Consider the following 26,594-nt stretch of genomic DNA (forward strand, 5'->3'; position numbering starts at 1 on the left):
TGGTGTATTACCAACTTTATTATTATTTGTTATCACTTCTGATCACAATAACAATCCCAAGTTGACACTGAACTGCAGGTGAGAGATCCTAAGATATGATTATACAAGTAGCTGTAAAGGTGTTCTAGTTTCTGACTGTATCTCTATTTCAAATTACGGATCATGGCACATTTTTTTATCATCAGTGAAATGTAATGTAGCAAAAGTGTTTAACAGCAATTTCAGGAGTTTAGGTTACATTAGCAAGCATTTATTCAGAATCTGTCAAATAGGCCCTGGGCAATTCTAGATAGAGGAGCAAAAGAAGTGCTGTAAAATGAGCAAAGAAAACGTTTGAACAAACAATAATGAAGTAAAAGACAAAAACATAACAACACAGCCACATTTCCTGCCTTATAATAATTTACAGTACTTCATTGTCCATTCCAATAGAAAGATCTGCCATAACTGACCATCACATAATGCTATCTCTGAAAGGTCACCTTCATACTGTTTGTTGGCCCATCTCCAAATTAACAGATAACACCTTTGTGGTTTTAGAAAGTGGGCAAATTGGATATTCAGTATAAAGGTGGGCAACTGCATGGGTCCTGAAAGAAGAAAATAATGTTAGAAATTAACGTGCGACTCTGGCTCTCACGAGGATTAAGCAGGGGATGGAAATAGTCACAGGGTTCAAATCAAGAATGAGCCAGCAGCCAGCAAGTCTCATCCACTCTTATTTTCTTTTTACAGCGTGTGATGTTCTTTGAAAGGGTATGATAATACGCTAATAGAGTCATACAATCAGTGACATTAATTAGCCTTCCAATGTCAAAGCAAAGAGCTTAAACTTGAACAAGACCATCCAGGATGGATCACATGTAGGGAAGACTCAAAATTATTTTTTATTCACAACGCTCAACACAATTATAAGCTGATTTGTACAGAAGGTGCATTGGTAGGTTCTGCAATCCATAGCTGGGCTGATGCTTTTCACATCTTAATTTGTATTTTAGTAGTGAGTTTATATTAAACCTGGGGAATTATTTAAGGGTCCGAGGCCTGCGGGGAAATGACACTTCATTTATTAAAGTTAAGGGGATTAATTTACTGTAATGTTTATGTATGCATAGACAGCATATCATATGCATGTGTGTGAGTGGGAGCATTTTTCATATTTATGTACATTTTATATCTGCTTTAGTAAAGTCTTTTAATAAGACATTATATATACATGTGAACATGCATGTGTGTATGCACATTAACATGTTATACACAAACACATATATATAACCACATACATACACATATATAACTGCATATGCATGTTTTATGTTTCTTTATTATGACCTCTTTTATGAGATGAATTTGATATAGTGTCTATGTATGCATATCTGTGTTTGGATAGATAGATAGATAGATTGTCACACAAGCAAGCCAAGGGGGCAGCTGCTGACTTTGAGCAGGTAACTAAGACAGGAAAGATAACGGCAGGACAGAATCTTTAACAACTCTTGTTGTTTCCCCAAGAACAGAGGAAGATTTCACAGGTGAACTGTGACATCACTTGTGCTTCACAGTTGGTGGCTCTAATTCTTCTGCCCTAGCTCCTATATAAACCAATGTCTAACCAAAAATTGGGGTTCATTTTGGACCCTGATCCAGCCCTGGGTCTAATTTGGGCTAAGACACCAATTGTATTGTGATTGGATTATTTTTTTTTTTTTTGCGCACTTCTCTAAAGTGATGATGATTTTCTTGGTGTTTTTTAAGAGCTTTTCAGATGCAAGGAATTCATTTCTGAAGTTTTTATTTTTTTTATCGAAGGCTCTATGAAAATGTTCATTATTTTTTATATTATCTTCTAGCACTGTTTTGTATGGGCAACGAGTGCCACCATTTGTGCACTTTGTGTCATTCATTACCTTGACAAGGTTTCCAACAATTCAAGAGGATGGCATATCGATGACATCATGGACGGAGCTATTCAAAGAGTGCTCTTCTTACTTCTAATTTTTTCAAGATTGGATAAAAACCTGTGACCTCCTTGTCAATCATTTCTTTAAATTGTCTGGCTTAAAAAGACCACTTTCTGATGTTTGACTACGATTTTAGTTTTGGCCTTTTTTGTTTTGACAAATGATGGGATTGCTTTCAGGTTAATGAAATTTGCACATCTCTGAATGTGTATCCTCTTCCTGTTCTTTTTAAAAATCTTTCTGTCTATTTCAGCTAGAACAAATTGCTAGAGGGCTACAGTCCCCTGCTTTATTTTTTTCATTTATTTCTCTTAAAACTTTGGTTCAACTGAACAAGGCATCCTCTTTGGTGCAGCGCCTTGATGCTCTCTTGTCTTTTACTTTACAATGGCATAGTCGGCAGGATATTCCTTGGCCGCCATGATAAACTGAGCAGATGAGGCAACTTTGATACAAGAATGAGAAGACCAGCTGATGCAGCTTCAAATCCACTTCTCAACACAGCAGACAAACTTCACTGAAACAGAATCAAGGAAGACTGTGGAAGCTGCTCTCTCGGCTTACACGTGTGACATTATATATATATATATATATATATATATATATTTCCAATATATGCAAAATGGTTTTGAGTGTTTAGCTAAATGGAGTATTGAACTATGTTTGTAGGTAAGACAACCTCCAGTGCACAGAAATATGTGAATTATAAGTGTCTACATAGTATGATAGTATGTAGTTATACATATTATGGCATGGTCTTTTTCACTTTTCAAACATACATACGTACAAATTTGTATATATATCATTTTCTATCCCAGGGTCCTAGGGAGCCAGAGTCTATCCTGACAGCTATGTATTCACATTATACTATTATTTCTATTAGACTGATGGACATAGATGCAGATATGGCACCAAACAAATCTTTTTGACACAGTGAATACATTCCTGCTTTAAGACATTTTCCTCAGCTATTAGTATACCTTGAGGTTCACGAAGCGACTGAAGCACCATAATCTGCAGCTTTGTGGTGACATTTTCTGACGAGTGACAATCCCAAACTGCAGGACTGAAAGATGAAGGTGGGGCGTAGGCAGGATACATTATCATGAAAGGAATGGTAACTGTTTGCGAAATGCAATCCTGATATTCATAAAAGATATTTACAGAAAGGAAAATTAGCTTCAAGTCAGAATTCCACATCAAGCAAACACCCTTGTACAGCATAATATCTTGCAAATTTTGTTTTCTACGTCATACTACCACTACTGCAGTAATAAGACAAAAAAAAAATTTGGCTCAAGCAATTCTTGCACACGTACATACAATCAGTAAATATTTGTAACAGACAAATATAATGCACAATGAAAATTTTTTTTCTTTTCTTTTTTTTGCCAAGTAATCAGAAAATTCAACCTTTAGATTTTAGAGGGTTACTGGAGAGACAATAAAACATCAGTGAAGTGCAGTTAGGGGCCGTGAAATGTTTTTGGTCAAAAAAAACGGAACTGATATTACTTAAAGGAGTAATTTTGTAGGGGTTGTTTTGTATTATATTATTTAAATGTTCATATTTGGTGGTTAGAAATAAGAACACAAGTTACTTTCCTGTGGGAGGAGGCTCTGGGATATATTCAGCACAAATGCAGTGATTTTGTGTGCTGTCTGTATATCTATGGAATATCATCCGTCATCGTTTCCCAAAATCCCAGTGCAAATCTTAAATTCCTGACTCATCAATTTATAATTATTTTTTTGTTAGAAAGTGGCCTCTTCCTGCTACCAGCTTTACATTAGAATTCCTGTTAGTGAGGTGCACGTCTAAACAACCTTACCTGTTATCAATCATAAAGGTTGAATTGATAAATTAATAATGGTTTAAGAGGCAGAATAGGCAGAAGACAGAGTAGTAAGTCGTGGATGGACTAGGAGTTATATTCTAATCATAAATTGTTTCCTATTGCACAAAGAATAATATTGTAGATGCAGAACAATGCAGGAGCTTTGATACAGAAAGGTTTAAAAAAGTTGCATTTTTCTAGGCAAAACTCTTCAGATGTTGAATTTCTTGTTAAAGTTGTAGAAAATGTCTTCAACCAGAGAGTTCTGCTTGAATCTCCTTGTTTCGGCGGACCTCCATTGCATGCCTCTCCTGGTGAGACAAATGACAAGATGTCAGTGACAAGGACCGACCGTCAGTAGCATTTGGATTTATGCAAAGTTTGTTTTCTTTAATTCACAGCAGTATACAGAAAAGTAATTTCTTAAAGAGCTCTACAGTTTACCTGAAAGCTTCTTTAACGTTATCTGTCTATCTAATTTCAAGGCATACAGTGGATTCAGAAGGTATTCAGACCCCTTCACTTTTTTCACATTTTGTTATGTTGCTTCTTTGTTCTAAAATCATTTACATTAATTTTTTCCCACATCAAACAACATTCAGTACCTCAGAATGACAAAGTGAAAACAGGATTTTAGGCATTTTTGCAAATGTATTAAACATCCATCCATTATCCAGCCCACTATATCCTAACTACAGGGTCACAGGGGTCTGCTGGAGCCAATCCCAGCCAACACAGGGCGCAAGGCAGGAAACAAACCCCAGGCAGGTCGCCAGCCCACTGCAGTGTATTGAACATAAAAAAGAAAATATCACATTGACACAAGTATTCAGACCCTTTCCTCCGTAATTATTTGAAGCCCCTTTGGCACAAATCCAGCTGGGAGTCTACTTGGGACTGAAGTGGCAAGCTTTGTATACCTGGATTTGAGGATTTTCTGCCATTCTTCTCTGAAGATCCTCTCAGGCTCTGTCAGGGTGGATGGAGACCGTCAGTGGACTTTTTGAGGTGCCTCCAGAGATGTTCTGTTGGGTTAAAGTCCAGAACTCAAGGAAATTCCCAGAGTTGTCTCTAAACTACTCCTGTGTTGTCTCTGCTTGGTGCTTGGGGTCATTGTAAACCTTCCACCCAGCCTGTGGTCCAGAGCACTCCGTAGAAGGTTTTTATTAACGATATTTCTGTACTATGCTCTGTTCAGCTTTCCCTCAACCTTGTCCAGTCTCCCAGTCCCTACTGCTGAAGAACAACCTCACAGCATAATGCTGCCACCACCAAGTCTCGCCGTTGGAGTGGTATTGCACAGATGATGAGCAGTGCCTGGTTTCCTCCAGACATCACACTAATCTCGGTTTCATCAGACCTGAGAATCTTGTATCTCACTGTCTGAGACTCCTTGAGGGTTTTCATGTGTCTTTTACTGAGAAGAGGCCTTCATCTGGCCACTCTGTCACAAAGCCCACATCAGTGTAGTGTTGTAGTGATGGTTGTCCTCCTGGAAGTTTTTCCCATCTTCACTCAAGTTCTTTGTGGCTCAACCAGAGTGACCATCCAGTTCTTGGTCACCTGTCTTACCATGGCCCTTCCCCTACGATTACTCAGTTCTAGGAAGAGTTGTAGTTGTTCCAAACTTCTTTGATTTAAGGATTATGAAGGCTATTGGGAGCCTTCAAAGCTGCCACAATATTTCTGTAGCCTTCCTCAGATCTCTGCCTCAATAAAATCCTTTGTCATAGCTCTTCAGGCAGTTGCTTCAACCTCATTTTGGTCTGATGTACATTGTCAACTTTGGAACCTTCTATAGAGAGCCGTGTGCCTTTATTAATCAGTCTAATCAATTGAATTAACCGCTGGTGGACTGCAAACAAGGTGTAGAAACATCAGAACGAAGATCATAAAAAGGGTCTTAAAAAAAGTGTCTGAATACCTGAGTCAATGTGATATTTCATTTACTTTATTTTGAATAAAACTCCTAAAATCCTGTTTTTGCTTTGTCTTTGCAGGGTATTTAGGTTTTGCTTGATGAAGAAAAAAAAGAATTTAAATAATTTTAGTACAAGACTGCAACATAGCAAAATGTGAAAAAAGGGGTCTAAATAGTTTTTGAATCCACTGTATTTATCCAAATCCAATACTATGCCAGAAAGAGTGAGGCAGAAGATAGTTTACAATGAAAAATATGAATAATAAGAAGATAAGATGTGGACAAGACAATAGTTGTTATTCCAAAAATCTAAATTCTAAATTGCACTCAATATCTCAGTCAGTCATTTGCTTACCCGTTTTGTCCTGAACAGGATTGCAGGGGTTTGGTGGAACCTATCCCAGATAGCATAGGGCAGGAAAAGGCAGGAAACAAGCTCTGGATATGGTGCCAGTTCATTGCAGGGCGCACACACCCCGACCAAGCACACACTACGGCCAATTTAGGATGGCCAGTTCAACTAACCTGCATATCTTTGGACTGTGAGAGGAAACCAAGCACCCAGAGAAAAGCCACAAAGACATATGCAAACTCCTCACAAAGAATGCAACCCCTGTTCTCCTTACTGCCTGACAACAGCACTACCACGGTGCCACCCTCAATATTTCACATGAAAGAATTTCTTTGCCAAAAACACAATCATGAGTACAATAAACCTATACTTTTCACTTTGGAAACTCAGACGAACCAGAAAATGTTCATATTGAACTTTGTATTCAAGACCCTATGATGTCACAGCTACTCAGTTCCAGGTGGTTTACTTAGCAATGCAGAAGCAACTTCTCCACAAAATGGCAGCACTCACAAAAACAAAATGCCTTCCAAACAGGTGGAAAAATAAGTCAACTGAATGAAATAAATTCCAATTAGATAAGCCATTATCAGAAGTGGAGTCTATATGTTCCAAAACCTAAAATAAATCTGAAAATGTCAACCCAAGTACCACAAGAAAATAAACAAAAATTCTTAATGAAACCAAATCATAACAATGTGGCGCTGCAGCATTGGCAAGTGCAAGTCATTGAACTTATTTTTGGACATACTAGTCACAATATATGTATTATTGAATAAAGACTTAAGAACTTCTGCAGACAAGCATCTGAGAAGTAAACTATTGTTCAATTTATGTTTATTTTATACACCAAACAATCACAAGATGCTTTACCAAATAACAATTCAACCCACAACGAAATCCATAATCAGATCAGTACAGTAGTAAAAGTGAGACAAGGCTCCATAGGTTAACCTGCCCAGTAAAACAGGAGGCTGCTGTGGCTATCAAAGGTTACTTCTTCTTCCAACTTCAGTCCTTCACAGGGCACATTTAGGCACATAGAGCAGACTGAGACCTTCTATCATCACTGCTTTGAGGTGTACATCCCTTACAGCTTATGGGTGAAAGTGAGTAAAGTAAGCGTTTTAAAAACCCAATGAAATTGTGCAGAAGTAAAATCTCAGAACACAAAGGAACTGTATAGTGTAAGAAAGGCCAGAGCAGGCTCTTTTTTCTCAGGAGACTCTGTTCATTTAATGTGGAAAGTGACATCCTTCACATCTTCTATCCCATAAGTCTTTCATTATCATCCTTTTTCATGATTACTTGATGCCATTTTGTCCGTATATCATCACATTCCTGTTTGCATTGTCCTAGGACTCTGAATATGTGACATCATGGTTACCATCACCATAAAAATGGCAGGTATTCTGGTGGATATTCTATACAACTGAAAACTTTAGCGGTAGTTAGTTTCTTTACCAGGTTGGCCCTAGCATTAGGATTTTGATTTTGACTCCAGCTCTGTTTCTAACTTCTGATTTTGTCTTTGCACTTTGATTTGTTCATTCAGTTCTAACCTTGGCGCACCACTGACCACATCTTCCAGCCTCTTTGTTATCAAGTGGTCTCTCCTTGCTCGCAATAATTTTCAGGAGCACTATTGTGTCCACAACAACATTAAATCTGATTTAAATCTGTTCTGGATTAAATATGAACACAGTGTAACAGATGGCAGAGAAGAAATAAAAGAGCAGGAGATGATTTAACCAGAAGGAATAAGGCAGGGACAGGAAAAAAGGTCTGAACAGTAAAAGACACACTATAAAAAAGACAAAACCTCTAAATTGCAAAACAAAAATTAGAATCTAAAAAATTAAGAAAGCAACTTCTGGGAAAACACTTTTCAGCTTACAGAAAATCTAGTAGGAAAGAAACTAAGGAATAAATTGTTTTCATGAAATAGCACCACTGTCTTAAAAAACAGTCATACAATGACATACAGTACATGTCATGATGCCAGCTGCTGTGGGTTGTGAGAGGTGGAGTTCTCCCAGCAATATGGAGGTGCCCCAAATTCCCGCTGGGCATCATGGACAATGGAGTTCTGCGTGACAGTCCTGCTGGATACCGTGGGGGCCACTAGGGGACGCTACAGGGAGACAAGATTGTTTCTATTATAGCCCGGAAGTTCTCCCTAGTCACAGGAATGGAAGACATGACGTACTCCTGGGCTGAAGAAAAATAAGAGTTTTCATTTGACCCGGAAGTGCTATGGAATCACATGGACTGATGGCCAGAAGCACTTCTGGGTCAAGGACTATTTAAAGGACTGTGGGAAACCCAGCCGACTGAGCCGGAGTTGGGAGGAAGTGTGACAGTGCTGCTGGGTGGAGAGGAGGATTTATTTATTATTGATTATTGTTGATTGTGAATTATTATTGTGTATTGTGGAGGTGGAGGTGCTTTGTGCACATTATTTAAGAAATTAAAATTATTTCTGGGACTTTTACCTGGTGTCAGGACGTGTTGTCTGTGGGTTACATGGGGCGACAGCGACCCCTAGTGTCACAGGGTATATGGAACAGAGCCATGGTTTACTGCAATGAGCATCAAAATGGCAGTGACACAATAATAGTGGTGGGATGACATCACTGAGGCTAACCATAAGAAAAATATTAAATTCAGAAATGAGTGATTGACACATGCAAAAACACCAAAAACATATCAACAAACTTCCTAAATAATCATTGTAAAGGTTTTGGTATGGCAAGCTTGGCATATTCAACACAAACCGGTGTGCAGATACATTTATAAAAGGAGCTCACCTCACTTATGACTCACTTATAAATGAGCGTCTCATTAAGATATTTTATACAATGGATTCATAATTGCACAATAGCCTTACATTGGTATATTTGAGAACAAATAAGTAATCCCTTTATTTTTTCTTTGAGCCTGTCACACTAAATCCTGTAAAATCATTTTGCGGTCAGAAATTTCAACATATATTTTAAGTGAACACCTTAAAATCACATTTTTTGTAACATTAATTTTTACCTTTTCACGGAGTCGCTCCTTAAGAGCATTTAAGTGGGCCTCTCGGTTTTCCTTGTTGATTTCCATCTTAAAGTTGAGCTTCTCCTCAGCCATCCTGCTGAAATTGTTGTTTTCTTCCAAAGCTTTGTGCAAAACATCCCTTTCGTGTTCACGTTTCTCTGCCAACTGCTTCAACACTTGAGCTTCCTGAGACTGTGGAAACACAAAGCAGAGATCAACATTTGCAGACCTTCGACACAATGCTTGGTTGACAAGACAATATGGATGATCTTTGAGAATACTGGGCAGAATGAGTGCTGTATGGATGAGCATTACACATATCCTTTTAAATGTCTGATCGGAAACAAGAACGTTAGTAAAATATACACTACATATATTAGGAATTTCTTCCTTTATTCTAACAGTTCCCACATCAGTTTGTGTATTTTCAGTGTCGGCCCCTTTTTCTACCCTAGGCATAAACTGAAAATGTTGTGCTCGAACCTGGGAGACCTGAATGTAACTTCTATAGATATCCATCCATCCATCCATTATCCAACCTAACCTATATCCTAACTACAGGGTCACAGGGGTCTGATGGAGCCAATCCCAGCCAACACAGTTCACAAGGCAGGAAAGAAGCCCTGGGCAGGGTGCCAACCCACCACAGGGCACACACACCCACTAGGGACAATTTAGGATCACCAATGCACATAACCTGCATGTCTATGGACTGTGGGAAGAAACCCACACAGACACGGGGAGAACATGCAAACTCCACGCAGGGAGGACCTGGGAAGTGAACCCGGGTCTCCTAACTGCAAGGCAGCAGCGCTACCACTGCGCCACCATACTATAGAAATATTGCATGGAATAGTGGGTAGGGGGTGGTCACTCTTTTGAGTTTTTATCACGATGCAATGCAGATATTAGACTGAGGTGGGGTCCACAATCAGTTTTCTGAACTGTTTGTATACTAGCGCTACATCTTTGATGGTTGACAAAATGTTGCTATCCAAAACCTTTGCTCCCCCAGGCGACTGCCTAGTTCCACTATATGGTAGAGGGGTTTTGAGGGTTTTTTGAGTCACTCAACCTAATTCTAGTGCCCAAATTAAAAAGAAAATGAATTTTTTTATCTGCCATTTTGTAATTTCCCATCTTAGGGGTAACGCACTGGTTGTTAGAGACGTATCCTCAATGGGTCACCTGTGAAAACACGTCCTTATCTGAACTGCAGCTACAAAACCCAAATCTCTATTTGCATTTTGCTAGCCTTTCTGTCTTTGATCCCTGGTATTTTTTACATATTTTTTGACCTTTTCCATCATTATCTTACCCATGAATTTTGTCTCACATTTTAGCATAGACCCTTGTTATTATTCATTTTCCGGTTTTGACCATTTTTTCTGGCTTATATTTATCCCCTGGGTTACTCTCAAACCTTGTCTGTTTGCAAACATAACAACATCAAACCTTTGTATCATTAGAGTCAAAAAGGATGATCTCCTATTGTCTGGTGATGTGTTGCTGTTATAAAGTAGTTTCATTTAAAAAAAAAAAAAATTCTGTCTTTTTTTGTGTTATGTTTTCTGAAATTTTTTGTTCCCATTCTAGATATCAGAATAAGTAGATTTCAATTTTTGTAACAATGTTGCATTAAAATTATATTCAATAAATTTACAAGATTTACACCATTTTGTTTTGTGGGCTCCACCATTTTTTGTGGACTCGTTGCTACCACATTGCTAATGAAAATCAGTGGAATTACGCAGTGACATCACTGCCATATGTGAATTTCCCCTTGGGATTAATAAAGTATCTATCTATCTATCTATCTATCTATCTATCTATCTATCTATCTATCTATCTATCTATCTATCTATCTATCTATCATATAGTGCCTTTCATATCTATCTATCTATCTATCTATCTATCTATAGTGCCTTTCATATCTATCTATCTATCTATCTATCTATCTATCTATCTATCTATCTATCTATCTATCTATCTATCTATCTATCTATCTATCTATCTATCTATCTATCTATCTATCTATCATATAGTGCCTTTCATATCTATCTATCTATCTATCTATCTATCTATCTATCTATCTATCTATCATAACAGTGTAAAGGTTAGTGTTGTGTACTTCCTGATTATCCACGTTTACAAAGAAAACTGAGATTTTTGTGAATGGTGACTTCCTGTTGAATGAACTTAGAGCAGGGGTCGCCAACTTCGGTCCCAGAGGACCACAATGGCTGCTTGTTTTCATTCTAACCCTTTTTTAATGAGTGCCATGTTTGTGCAAATTAACTTCTTGTGAATTCATTTTAATCAACTTGCTTTTTAAAATTTGTTCCCCGAATTTCTTTTCATCGTTTTTCTGAATGACTTCATTTCTTTCCTTAAAAGACACCCAAACAGAAATGAAATGTGAGGCAAGTGAGCCAACAGAAGATCAACTAAGTCAGGACCTCAAACTCTAACCAATTCCACTCCACCCAGCTGCTTAATTAGGAGCTGAGTCTTGCTGTTAATTAAACCCGTTCTTTAACTCCATGGCTTGTTGCTACTCTCATTGTGTCATTCAGGATTGACTTTAAAATACTGCTTATGGTTTATAAAACCTTAAATAATCTCACTCCATCTTATATATCGGAATGCCTGACACATTATATTCCAAATCGTAACCTTAGATCTTCAAATGAGTGTCTCCTTATAATTCCAAAAGCTAAACTTAAAAGAAGTGGTGAGGCGGCCTTCTGCTGTTATGCACCTAAAATTTGGAATAGCCTGCCAATAGGAATTCGCCAGGCTAGTACAGTGGAGCACTTTAAAACACTGCTGAAAACACATTACTTTAACATGGCTTTCTCATAACTTCACTTTAACTTAATCCTGATACTCAATTCTTCATAATAACTATTCACAGTGGCTCCAAAATCCGTACTGACCCCAACTCTCTCTTCTGTTTCTTTTTCCGGTTTCTTTGTGGTGGCGGCCTGCGCCATCACCACCTACTCAAAGCTTCATGATGCTCCAACATTGATGGACTAAAAGCCAGAAGTCTACGTGACCATCATCATCAGGTCCTTCCATTAAAACCCTAAATACAAAGAGGACTGTTTGACTTATGTTAGGTAGATTGGCCAGAGGGGACTGGGCGGTCTCTTGGTCTTTGGAACCCCTACAGATTTTATTTTTTTTTCTCCAGCTTTTGGAGTTTTTTTTTTTTTCTGTCCACCCTGGCCATCGGACCTTACTTATTCTATGTTAATTAATGTTGACTTATGTTTATTTTTTATTGTGTCTTCTATTTTTCTATTCATTTTGTAAAGCACTTTGAGCTACATTTTTTGAATGAATATGTGCTATATAAATAAATGTTGATTGATTGTGCAATAGCAGACATTTCTGAAGTTGTTGATTTCCTCTTTTCTAAGACCACTGTTCAAATGTTTTGATGACCTGAGCAGATTGTTAATTCCTGAGACCTTCATCTTTCTTTATTTTCAGATATTGTATGATGGGCACCAGTAGTTTTGGCTCATTATTGTTTGGCTGCTAATTAAGGAAAAAAGAAACAATTAAGGGATCTGAGTCTTCAAGAGAAAGTCAATTAAGAAGTGAATTAGCAGCAAAAACAGGTCACTCATTAAGAAAACGGTTAGAATGAAAACCTGCAGCCACGGTGGTCCTCCAGGACCAGAGTTGGCGACCCCTGACTTAGATCAATGGTTTTCTGCTTCTGTTTAAATTTGTATTACTGGCTTAACTAAGGATCACTTTAACCCAAATCCCGGTTCATGTCATAATTTGACTCTATTTTAATTTTTTGTAGTCATTTCTTGGACTCAAACGATTTTTTCACTCTCATTCTTGGGGTTTGTGAGGACAAGGAATTGAGTGATTATGCTAATTTTTTATTGTGATATGTTTTTATGAAAGTTTCACTTTGAATTTTTGTTGTGCAAGCATTAGGTTGTTGCTACATTTAATGATAAGAAGTGCGTGTCACGTGACGTCATTGTCTTAGTGGCATAAAGTTCAGCATCACATTTATGAATCATCTCAGTATTTAGATATCCCCTAAGAATTTGACATGCGGTTTATTATATTAGACGTTTAGGTTTTGACTTTTTTTTTTTTTTTTGCTTACATGCCTTTGATTCTTGTCTCTTTTTCTGTTCTGACTAATAAATATTAATTATCTTCCTGACTCCTGACCCTCTCACTACATCTTGTTTTACCCAGATTTGTGTTTTATGGTTTGGGATCTGCTTAAATACTAATTTTCTTACTCACTGGCATCGACCTTAGCTTTCTCTTCAGACTTCCACCTCCTGGGCTCTAATTCAAAACCATCTGCGACTGTTTACTTTTGTTTACTCATTACAATGTCTTTGTTCCTGGTCCTTTTGCTATAAGCACAAAAGTCCCCATAACTCCAAAAAAATTCCCACTAATGTGGAAGTACCATCAAACCCCAACTGGTTATAAAAGAGGACTATGTAGAATCTTTCTAAATAAGAAGATACATTTTTAACAAAAATCTCTTTTAAAAAGCTTAAGCTCTGAGGTGTATAATGGCACAGAATCAAACCAAATGCACAATTCAGAAGGCGAAGTCAAAAAACAGAGCAAAGGCTCAAAATATCCAGAATTCAAATTAACTGAATAAACTGAAGAAAATTCACCACAAAAAGGACTGGGTTTTCCTCAGGCTTTATGAAGCTGTGGGCAGCCCCTTTACAGGGTTGGACAGGTGGTCCCACCTCTTGAGGACCACCAACAAAATACACTTCACATTAAAGAAGAAACATAGGTACAGTACATATGGACTAAATGACTAACAATATTTTCATAAACAAAGGGATCAAAAATGATCCATTAAAACGACAACTGAATCTCAGACAGGAGAGGAATCCCGGTTGAGATACAAATCCCAGACTTTAAGAAAAAAAATGACTGCCTTTTCTCTTCTGAAAGAATAGTTGCATGTTGATTAATGCATCAATGTAAGAATTACATTGTACTCTGTGCCACAGATGAGCCAGATTTTTTAATGAGATGGATTAGAAGATGAAATGTAATTTAAAGTCTAGCAGGGTTCATTAACCAGAAAAATTAAAACCAATCTCTTGTCAAATTCAAGCACGTACCAAAATCAAAGTCGAAATAAAACAAAGGCTTATAAACAAAGCTTTCATTCCACTATTAAGGGTATTCATCCACAAATACAGATAAACAGGAAGCTCCTGCACTGACCGTTATATCTTCTATTATCATGCGCTAATCACTTCTTATTACTTCTTTTCTAGCACAATTATCGTTTCAGAAACAAAATGACAGCGCCCATAACTAAAGAAAATGGTGTTGCAGTAAGATGTTACAATATTCTAACATCTACTATAAAATTAGACGCTAAGGTCTGTGTGTCGAGTCCCTCGGAGCAATCTGATTGGTCAATTTTGCTTCTTTTGTGATTGGAGAGTATTTTTTAATTTGATGGAAAGAGGAAGTCCAAGTGTGTGACTCACAAGAAGGTGTAAAGGCGTAGGAGGCTTGCTCAGAGTCACATTCAAAGACGGGAGGTATAAAAGCAGACAGGAGGTGAGCAAGGTGCTTCAAAAGGACAACATCTTAGCAGTAGGCTTTACTGGAATGCACTCGAAGGAGGAAGCACCAGTCAAGAGACAAAAGAACCTGAAGGTACACATGGGCAAGAGATATCAAATAGTTTAAATTTATTCGATTACCTGTTTTTGACAGGCAACGTGACTAGTCTGTAAATAAAAGTTTAAAAAAACTCCATTGTCAGAATTAGATTCTACTTTTATCCAAACCAGAAAATAAAATAAAATATTACGAAAAAGCGGATTGGTTTGACCCGCTACCTAGTCTTGTAAAATTTGACATTCTTGTATGGAATATTGTTTGATTTTAATAAATTCAATAAAATATTAAAATAAAAAGCGCTGTATATATGCCAACACTGCTGCTTTATCATCTCATCTCAGGATCAAATCATTTGTTAAAGAAGAGGTCATAGAGTCCACTCTAATACCCATTCACACTGGGCTGTTCAGGATACGGGACAAAAATAAGAAAGAAAGAAAGAAAGAAAGAAAGAAAGAAAGCCCTGGGAGAAATCTCACATAGATAAGAGAAAAGAATGCAGAGCCCAGGCGGACCGATTTTAAAACTGTGAAGCAACAGGCCTAACCATAATTCCATTTTGCCAGTACATTTTAAAAATATAATTGCACAATAATTATGTTCATTCATAATACTGACATTTCAGTATGTCCCCACTAAAATAAAGCCACAGGAGACAGGTTACAACGAACTGCTAACACTTAGGGAGTGCAACTGCTCACTGTCTTTGTATTTTTAATTAAAATATGTACAGAAATAAAACATCTGCCATGCTACAGAACTGCTTTAATGTGTTCTATATGGGAAAATGGCAGGAGGCATAATCAGCTTATTATGTGTAGTCTACAGAGATCAAGGGGCTGTTATGAGTTAGAACTCCCTTCAAAAAGGCTATAAGAGATTCCCCTGCTCCAGTGTACTTATAAAGAAAAGCCACCTCTGCTCCTGTAAATGCAAGACCAGTCCATTTTGTCTTTCTTCTGATCATAGAACTTAAGTTGCTCTTTCTTTAGCAAAACCCCAGTTGGACTGAAAGGAGTGAAAGTAGTGATTGCCGCAAGCGCCATCTCACTGATCAGGTTCAAATACCAAACACAGATTTTCCTTGACTGGCAAACGTGTTTAGTTAATTTGCTGCTAGTCCCTAACGCTACTCAGTTACAATGCACAAATATAGTAGAGTAACGCTGAATTGGGGCTGTGAACACTAAATTAAGTGGGCTTTAGTGTTCATTTTCAGGCAGCTTTTCAATCCAATATTGTCTTACAAGAAGGAGCATTCTGGGTCTTGATTCTTGTCTTTGCTTTGTATTTATTCGTTGTGATGGTTTATAAATTATTTTCAATTTACCATTAGCTTTGCTTACTTTCAGTCACTGCCATTTTTCTCACAGTAGCCACTTCACATCAGTAGTGTCCGAAAAGAGTGGTCCTGGATATTCAATTCAATCATTTTACAAACCACATTGTCCAGAACAAGGTCATGGGGAGGGGAGTGGATGGAATATTACATATACCAACTCATTCATGCAGTATTATAAAAATTGATGTGATTGAACCATAATCATTAAGTAATAACCTTTTATGCTAGATTTCTTTATTTCTTTTTTAACTTAGCAGCTCCTGACATTTGGTTTTGATGGTCTCTCTCTCTCTCTCTCTGTATTATGGTTTCGATCACTTGCCTGTTTTACTTACTCCTTTCCTGGTCATTCCATTCAAATTAGTTGCATCCTGGTGCTACCTTAATAATATGGAGATGGAGAACTAATATACAGATGGAAGAAATACGAATCCGTAGTGCTGACAGAGTTTCATTCAACATTTGTTAGTATGAAAAACATGCAAAGAGTAAATAAAGGTATCGTTTACTAAGCCAGGTTGAAATAGTGAAAGGGAAGAGCACCCCCTGGTGGCTGACCTGTTGACTCTTTCTGGCAATCTTTCTACCAAGTAACATCGCATGAACTCACACATAAGTTTGAATGTCACAGCACTGAAACAGACGGGCTCCAAAACCGGACAAACTTCCATTTTTACATATTTGATTGTTCCTTGTAGCTACCTGTAGTCTTGATACAGCATAACAATTTGGGATATCTGGTCTGCATTTCCTTTATGAGTTAGCATGAAAGACTTCAGCAGACTCTAAGTAAATAACATCCATATGCGACCATTCATACTTACACCAGTAGATTTAGGGAGTGTAACTCAATTATGTGTCAATTATAAGGTTACTTATAAGGTGTACTTTTAGATAGATAGATAGATAGATAGATAGATAGATAGATAGATAGATAGATAGATAGATAGATAGATAGATAGAAATGCACAATATTATAAATAGATAGAAATGCACTATATTATAGATAGATAGATAGATAGATAGATAGATAGATAGATAGATAGATAGATAGATAGATAGATAGATAGATAGATAGATAGATAGAAATGCATATGCTGTTTTTTGTGTGAGTGTGTTTTGTTGGTGTTCTCATTATTTTGAGAACATATGCAAGGAAGCATTTTATGGTACTATGTACACATGGTGATGAACAGTTACACAATTCTCTTGCTCCTATTGTTTTTCGGCTAGTAGGCCTTGCACCCATCTCCCAAAAAGGTTTTCTTTCTAAATGTTCCTCTGTCCTATTATCATTTGGCTCCTTTGTATGGCATTACTCCTTGAGTAGAGATCTGATTCAACTACTTATGAAAATAAGCTGGACTCGTTAATCATTTTTTGAACCTGCTTCTTCCATATGAGGGCCTTATGGACTTGGATCCTCTCCTACTAGAACTGTCTGATTCATTGCAGACTGCAATCTCAATTTGTTATGCTTAACTGAAATAAAGAAAACATTTAATAAGTTTGCATCTCTTATTGAGGCGACTGTGTGTGTGCTGTGCAGCGGAGTGCAGCTCATGTCATTACAGTGGTCTGGAATTATTATCTGTGTTCTAAACATTAAAGAAATGGCCACTGAATGGCTGTTGTCATTGGAGTATTTGGCTCTGAAACTGATGACTAAAGCCCTTTTATCCTATTCATGTTTCTTCCTTACAGTGGTTGATTACAGCATCTACCTTTATATTCCGACATGTAAGCTTAAACAAATTGTATTGTTTGCTCTTGGTTTTCTTCTACTTTTCTCCAGTTTGTTTTTTTCTTATTCTAATTCACAGCTTTGTCCTTCATTTATTTGTCTATTGTGTTATTTGTGTGATCTTTGTCTGTGCTTTTCACCTATTGTATTTTGAATATGTGGGAAGCGCTTGGGGAAGGTACAATAAAAATTAAAAGTATTATCATTAAGTAAATTCTTTATTGCCATAAAACATCAATTTGATTTGGTGAAGCTCATACAAATAAGAAATTAAAACAATCACAAAACATAAGGACAACAGTAATGATTCTCCAATGGCCTCATAATAACTAATTTAAAACAAATGCACTTAGACATATTCATCAAGATTTTTGAAGGTCAATGTGTTAAGTAAATTCTTGCCATTTAAAACAGCTACTTTAAATCATCTGGTCAGATCAGGTTGGGGAGCATGCACTGGTACAGCATGTTGCTGCACCCACCACACAGCGAATCAGCTTGGGATCCTGGTTGGCAACCCCAGGCAGACATGCGGTCCAGTCCCACCCCTTAGCAATGACCCTCTATCTGCCGCAGCCAGGTGTTATGTGGGTGTCCCCTTGGCCTGGTCCAGGCACTTGAGTCCTCAACAATGAGGATCCTGAGAGTTGGATCACTATTGGGGAATTGCGTCACATGATTGTAGCACCATAACTGACACTCCCTCACAATGCCGGTAATGTGACTCATTTGGGACTCCATGAGTAACTGCTCAATCGACATAAAGTCAAACCAGAGGTACCCAAGGATTCTCTGAAGAGACACAGTACTGAAGGGCTCCTGCCTTCATCTCAGGTCACTGGATAGCGTCCATGTCTCACAACCAAATAGCAAGACAGGAAGCACCAGGACTCTAAAGACTTGGACCTTCGTCCTTTTGCATAGATAGAGCCACGCACCCTTTTCCAGGGACCTCGTAACCCAAATGCTCTCCTAATCTGTCTGTTGACTTCATAGGAAGAATCACCAGAGATATGAATGTCACTGCTGAGGTAAGCAATAACAAAAACTTGCAGAAAATAGGATTCAATTACTAAAGACTTGAAGGCTTCTGTTTAAATTGGCAAAGCAGATGGGTGGATGGACATGAATGATGGCAGCGCCTTACCTTCCTCCTTTCCTCTGCGGCTTCCAGCCTCTTTTGGACCTCATCCAAGGACATGTCCTTCTTTTTGGGTGGAGAGCAGAGGGAATGGGGGCGGTCAGGGGACAGGTCATTGGGGGCTTTTAGGATCACCTCAAATGACTGCCCAGAGGCCCGCTTGTTAATTGGTTTCACTTCCATATCTGTTGATACACAAAAAAGACATGTATGCTGAAGAAGAGTCAACTGTAGCAGGGATCAAGCCTCGAAAACAGAGAAGATGAAAGAGTTGAAGTGATGCTGACAGACTATACTGTGTCTGCAAGCCTTCGTTGATGCAGAGGAGGTAAGTTGCTTGAATTACGCCCACCATTACCTCAACACTATTTATGTAATCAATTTTTCATCCGGAGCAAGAAAATGACACAAAGTAATAATCAGCAGGTCATCAGTAATAAAAAGTTAGGCAGCCTTCCCTCGCAATGCCCTTGCCCCCCCAAAAAAACTTTAAACAGAGGCCTGTGTAGGAAAATATTACAGATATATCAATAAGATGTCATTATTCCAAGCATACAGAGGATAGGAATGTGGTTGCCACCATCCTTTCCAGTCTTAGACAGAGAGAGAAGAATGAAAAATGGCCAGGTGGATAGAAAGAGAGGGAAAGTTCAGAACAGTTATAGTCACGGACAGAACTGTAGAGGGTGTAACAATGCAACTAAAAAGCATTGAAAATTAATAGATGGCTGTGTCACATCAGCAGCTAACCAAAGAGAAGGGACATAGAAAACAGAACACTGAGGGACATTGAGTTCAAGTAGCACAGATGATGACATGAAGGTCAATGGAACCCATTTATTTTGATATCAGATTTCTGTTCTATGATTTGCAATATTACAGTGGAGAAAGTGGATCAGTTGGATAGCCGGTGATGTCCTCATGCAACAGAGGAGATTCTTGTTGTTATGAAGTGCTTCTCTCAAGGCAAGAAGTAGGCCAGGCCAAGGGCATAGGTAGGGGCAAACACTACAGAATAGGGTCAAGAGAACTACACTGGCGACACAAGAAGTCCTGCATATTCCAGAACACCGGGGTGGTCTTGGAGGTGGCATTCCATCTGTATTTGTAGAGTCAGTCAGTCAGTCAGTCAGTGTCCAACCCGCTATATCCTAACACAGGGTCACGGGGGTCTGCTGGAGCCAATCCCAGCCAGCACAGGGCGCAAGGCAGGAACAAACCCTGGGCAGGGCGCCAGCCCACTGCAGTATTTGTAGGGTGTCCAGAAAAAAAAAAACAAGCAGGGACACTAGTATTGAAAGAATAGAGTGGTGATCCAGAAATAAAATGTCTACTATTCCTTCAGGATGCTAGAGGGTGTCTATCACTTTCCATTTCCATGATATGAATCTCATTTGTAATTTTTCTACATGAGTCCTGGGGATCTATAAATTATCTGTATATCGTTTTTGGAGTTTTTTTTTTGTTACCCAGGACTGTTATAATAAAAATATTCACATTTTTATTTTGTTTCAATATATTTTTTCTTATGTTAACAAGTTTTTGCTCTCTCCTACAATGCCATCTTGTATTGTTTATGGGCAGAGCCTGTTATGACTTGCACAGGTAAAGGCAACCAGAGTTAATGGGAGAGAAAAAATGTAGAAAGCCAAAAAAGTAAAACCCAAAGTCTATCCTATCCTTCATCTAAATAAAATCATAACCCAATAAATCATTGTATAATTTCAAAGCGAAAAGTCATGGAAATGGAATTCTAAAGAGAACTAATAGCATAGATGCCCACAAAAGTTTCTTCTCACAATATCTGCAGACTTAAAAAATGACAAATGTGATGTGGCAAACTTCATAGCATTGTGCTGATAAAGCCAACCTTGTAAACTTCCAGACCGTGTTCTGTAGCAGCCAATGTTGTGTCATGATGATGGCAACTCAAAACTGCAGCGGAAACGATGCAAAATACATTTTTATAAATGAAAACCATTTTAAAAAATAATAATTAAATGCGGGTGGCACAGTAGCGCAGTGGGTAGCGCTGCTGCCTTGCAGTTAGAAGACTTGGGTTCGCTTCCTGGGTCCTCCCTGCGTGGAGTTTCCATGTTCTCCCCATGTTTGCGTGAGTTTCCTCCCACAGTCCAAAGACATGCAGATAAGGTGTATTGACGGGGTTTGTTTCCTGTGTTGGCTGGGATTGGCTCCAGCATACCCCCGTGACCCTGTAATTAGGATATAGCGGGATGGATGGATGGATGGATGGATGGATATACTGTAGGGCGGCATGGTGGCACAGTGGGTAGTGCTACTGCCTCGCAGTAAGCGGACCCGGGTGGAGTTTGCATGTTCTCCCTGTGTCTGCGTGGGTTTCCTCCCACAGTCCACAGACATGCAGGTTAGGTGCATTGGTGATTCTAAATTGTCCCTAGTGTGTGCTTGGTGTGTGTGTGTGTGCCCTGTGGTGGGCTGGCGCCCTGAGCATGGTTTGTTTCCCGCCTTGTGCCCTGTGTTGCCTGGGATTAGCTCCAGCAAACCCCCGTGACCCTGTGTTAGGATATAGCGGATTGGATAATGGATGGATGGATATACTGTAATTCCACAACTCAAACAAACCCATTATGTGAAATAACAATTAACAGCAAGAATTCAAAAATTGATAAACATTCAGAGATCATAAAACCACCATTTTGAGGCTTTTTTTGAGGGCTATTACACTGGAGTTTGCAGCAGGAAAAGTTACAACAGATGTGATTTTGTTATGGAAAATATAGACAGAAGCAGAAATGACCAAACATGGTATTTATAGGGTTACGGCGGGCGTATGATAGAGTTCCCTGGAAAGAAATGTGGAGGCGTATGAGAGAGAAACGAGTACCAGGCGAGTATGTAAGGAGAGTTAAGTGAAAAGTAGTGCAGGAATAACAGAGGGGTCTGAAGTTAAGGTTGGGGTACATCGAGGACGATCATTGCGCCTGTATCTTTACACTCTAGTTATGGATGTCATTGCTAGGGGAATAATAGGCCAGTCTCCATGGTGCATGCTGTTTGTGGATGGCATTGTGCAATTTGGCACCTCAAAGAAGATTATGGAAAGGAAACTGGAGCAGATGAAAAGAGCAATGAAATAAAGAGACCTTAACACTAGTAGGAAAAAGACAGAATTTATAAGATTTAAGAGACAAGAACAAGATAGAAAGGTAAACCTGCAAGGAAAGAGGCTTGAAAAGTTCAAATATCTAGAAAAACATAATCAATATGCGATTAAATTGTTTAATTATATCGAAATCCAGACAGTATACAGCATGATTTCAAAAAATACCTCAAATGATGAAAGTTTTTTAAAATTACTATTCAAGTTTGCTTGCATTCAATGCATAAGCAGTTACATTGGTTTCTTGCAATGGTCCTCTCAATGATTAGTTTATACCTCAAAATAAATGTTTCTTTGTTTGTAAGGCATCTTTAAGTTCTAAAAGAGAATTAAAATAAAGAGTGGTAATTAAAGGTTTCAAAGGCCTAAGGGTTAAGGTGTTGGACATGTTACCAATGACTCACTGTGTGTCCCACAACCCCTGTCTGTGCTTAAATTCTACACTGCCCAATGGATTTGTGTTTTTTAAATGTCTTGGGATGGATTTCACTTTGCAATCTTGATATATAAAATAAAGATTTGTGTTATAATAATTATAAGTGCATTGACTGCTGATCTTCCATGAATGACATACAGAATTTACATATGAGAAGCTCTGATTCAACAATAAGACGTTTTGCCGAAGACTTTTCATCTCTCCAGATATTTTGGTGTCCTTCTATCTAAATAAAACATTAGGTGTAGAATGGACTAAACTATTCTCTTTAGTTTGATTTGTAATGAAGTGTGTGTTTTTAGCTATGTGATTCAAATGATTTCTTCTTCTTCTTCTTCTTAAGTCCAAGCATTCGCATATTCTTTAGTGTTTGCCATTATGAATCCAAGCAGGTCATATGGCAGGGCTCCCTCAGACCTGAATCAATAAAGGATGTCCACTGGAAGCATCAGAGCGGGGATCTCAGCTGTTAACTATATACAGTACGCAGAATGGAAAAATATGTCAGTCTGTCATGCAATTACTAGCAGACTAATGGGGCTAGAATCTGGATCTTGGTCTTAATGTATGTTCTGGTAAGTCCAAAAATTTTAGGTAGTGGTAACCTCAGCAAAGTGATCCATCCATGGTCACACGTTTGTTACAGCAAAGTGGTTGCAAAACCAAGTGGCATAGTAGAAAGAAAAAGAGGAGTAGCGACATCTACTGAGCTTCAAGTGAATTGCAGAATCCAATGACATGACAAAAAACAACATAATAGGGAGAAGAAGGAGAAGAAGAAGAAGAGCAGCGACATCTGCTGACCATTAAGTGCAAGATGAAGACTGCAAGAATAGCAAAGACAGAGAAATACATGCTGACAACTGAGAAGATCGTCAAATACGTGTTCAGAATTTGACGGCTCATAGGAATGCAAGACAAAGTAACAAAATACATTATGACATTTAAAGGAATGGAATAAGTAAGAAGTAAGTATTCAGGAAACATACGAAGTATCAACAGTTCCTTATGTTTAATTTGGTTTTTATTTGCATTTAATCTGAGGACTGTGGGTTGTGCATTTCTCTAGTTAATAAGATAAATTCCTCCAAAAGTGACATATTACTACTTCTGCTGGTGTTTGCAGATGGCTTCGCTGGAACACTCGTCTGTGAACAAATAATAATAATACAGTATTAGCCATTATAAATCGATGTCTTATTCTTACCTCCATACTGGTAGATGCTGTTGGGATGTGGCTGTGAGTAGAAACAGGAGCAAATAAGAGACAACATGGACATCTCCTTCATTTTCTCCTTGTAGGCTGAAAAGAAATGGAAACTTGTATTACTAGTGGCATTATTACTTATGCTGTTATAATCCACTCATTTACAACTGTCAGAAAGCCTAAACAGCCTGCTGTCTGGTCATCCTAAAACAAGGCAAGCATCGACTGGAAAAGCAACGTTTCATGGCTTATGCTCGTTCTTTGCATTTCATTAAACTCTGTTCAAGCCTATGTTCTCGTTTTAGCTCATCCTCCCAAAATTCATTTGAATTTTTGAAATATTCTTTCCAAAATATTACAGATGACATTTTTCATTTTTTTCATAGTGTTAAAGATACTCTTTATTTTTGCCAGAGACGTTAAAATAGATAGATGAATGAATGAATGAAAGTAAAATCATTCTTTTAACATGGAGAAATATTGTCAGGTCCTTCTCATATTCTTCTTTAATTAAACTCACAATATTCATTTCCTTTACTCTCTCTTGAGGTTCACAACCTTTAGCCCTGGAATACATCAACCATCATTACAATTCTACCTTGGATGTTCTGTTATGCCTACATGAAGACTCACATTGCATACAAATATAGATTGCTTGCCATTTTTATTCTCCCGTGATTTGTGTTTCAGCAGGTATTGCTGTTGCTCCACAATCTTTATCTGAGTCTCTACTTTATACAGCTTATTGTTTATGCCTGCCTTAGGGAAATTTCTCCTCTTTTGGTATATATTAATTTTCTAATTCATCTAATTACATCATAAATAAACACAAAGGCTAAGAAATGGATGGATGTGCATCACAAAGTGCTACGGCTTCGCCTGGATCTCATTACAGCTGGTGATACGAATAGCAGATCCTTATAACTCCTCAAATCCTGCACCATATCCATACCATAAGCCTCCAGTTTTTAAACTTACAAAAATGAGTCTCCCCTCTGTCGTTTATTTTGCTTGTGTTTTTTTTTTGCCATTTCAAGTGAATTACGGCAGTAAATAAACACTGAAAAATGCCGGTCAAATTAGTGCCTTCTGGTGTGCTGACATCCTCCACAGCTTGCAGATCTGGCACGTTATCAATGCAGTATACTTGTTAATGACGTCCGTGTGTGGGTGTGTTACAGTTTCTAATGATAGGATTGGTTCTGCTCTGCCATCACTTAAGAAGAAATGTGGGGAAACTTAACTTTAAGTTTAGCAAAAGTAGCAGGCCAGCATATTGAAGGTATCATGGTAGGTGGTCCAAACTATCTGAGACATTATGGCTTCACTTTTCAGTTTCATAGATTCGGTACACCCTGCCACTGACTTCTCCATCCTCTTAAGTGAGGGTACTGTGATATTTTAGTCACCTACGTATTGCATTAAAAATTCACCTATCTGGGCCATTATACAAGTAAATTATTATACCACAGTGACACAATATACCAGTGAACTTTAATATCAAGGTGACACAATGTAGGCAGCTGCAAACATCTTCTGTTCCACAGGCTGCCACCGCAATCCTACGAGAAGAAATGTAATGAGCAGCCCATGCCTTTGGGAGATCAAAGTCAGGATAGAGAATTTAATGGCAGGGTGGTCGGGTTAGCCATCAAATTATGCTAATGTTCATCCGCTGCCTGAAGTATCCTAAACCACAAATCCAAAGAATAAAAACAGAGAGCAGAACAAAGGAAAATTTTAATAAAAAGCTTCTAAATATCTGCACTGTACTGTGGGATGACTCTGATAAAAGTCAACCCTAGGTACCAACACATTTAGTAGCACTTTGGTGCTAACAGTTCAAATACTATGTATATGGGGGGCAGGGGGGATTATGAACTATTTTAACATGTGTGGCGGATGGCTGGAGCCCTTGCCAGGCCAGGATGCCCAAAGTCTGGAAGGACCAGGGGAAAGAGGATTGTCAGGACAGTTTCTTCCCCAGGCCGATAGAGGGCAGCCTCCTTGGTTTCCAGTGGGGCCACGGGTTATGAGCATGTGGGCTCAACCCTGTTGGAACCCATGGCCACCACCAGAGGGCACATGGACCTTTCCAGGGCCTTATTTGGCCACACCTCCACCACATCCAGAATTGTGGCCAATAGAAGCTTGTTAGTCCATCCAGGTGCCCCATAAAAAGGAGCCGCCTCACTCCATAAGTGGCCAAAATCGTGAGGAGAGGACAAAGCCTGAAGAGGAGTGGACTGGCGGTAAGAAGGGACTGAATGGTGTTGGTGTGTTGTGTCGTGTTTACTGGTATTGTGGACGGGTAAAACTGTTAATAAACGTGTGGAGTGTGGCAAAACCTGTCTCCTATCTGTCTGTGTCTGGGTTAGGGTGGCTCACACAAAATAAAATTGAGAAAAGATATATTCACAATGTAATTATTGATTATTGATTAGTATATAACATGAACAAAATAGCAAGTTACTGCAGTTTGTAAAAGACAATTATGCATGCAATTATATATCTGATGGCAGTACTCATAATATTCTCATTATGGTAAGCTAATGTACCCTTCAAATGAAATCCTGCAAGTAGACTGAAGTACTGATGGGATTGTGACATCATGCATGCCTGAAGCAACTCGGCACTGACATTACAGTATGCAGGCATGAAAGTTCTGCACATGGCTGCTAAAGTTCTGTGACACCACATTGACCTCACAATGTATCAAGGAAGACTAAGGAAATTACTGTATATTCATCAAAGTCAGCCACAAGGTGAATTTACAGGAAAATATTTAGTGAACAAGGTCACTG

General features: G+C 38.4%; 1 protein-coding gene across 2 annotated transcripts in view; it reads right to left on the bottom strand.

The window, feature by feature from the left end:
* Positions 1-26,594, bottom strand: part of LOC120514437 (stathmin-3-like) — an 84,259-nt gene continuing 57,665 nt past the window's right edge. For both annotated transcript variants that reach the window (XM_039734816.1, XM_039734817.1), the window contains exons 3-6: positions 23,791-23,886; positions 19,012-19,190; positions 9,115-9,306; positions 1-4,110 (exon numbers count right to left, since the gene is read on the bottom strand). In XM_039734816.1, the coding sequence (XP_039590750.1) occupies positions 4,051-4,110; positions 9,115-9,306; positions 19,012-19,190; positions 23,791-23,886 (527 nt within the window). In that variant the 3' untranslated portion in view covers positions 1-4,050. The remainder of the gene's footprint in view (positions 4,111-9,114; positions 9,307-19,011; positions 19,191-23,790; positions 23,887-26,594) is intronic.

The sequence above is a fragment of the Polypterus senegalus genome, chromosome 14 (genome assembly GCF_016835505.1).
Source record: "Polypterus senegalus isolate Bchr_013 chromosome 14, ASM1683550v1, whole genome shotgun sequence".
Lineage (NCBI taxonomy): Eukaryota > Metazoa > Chordata > Cladistia > Polypteriformes > Polypteridae > Polypterus > Polypterus senegalus.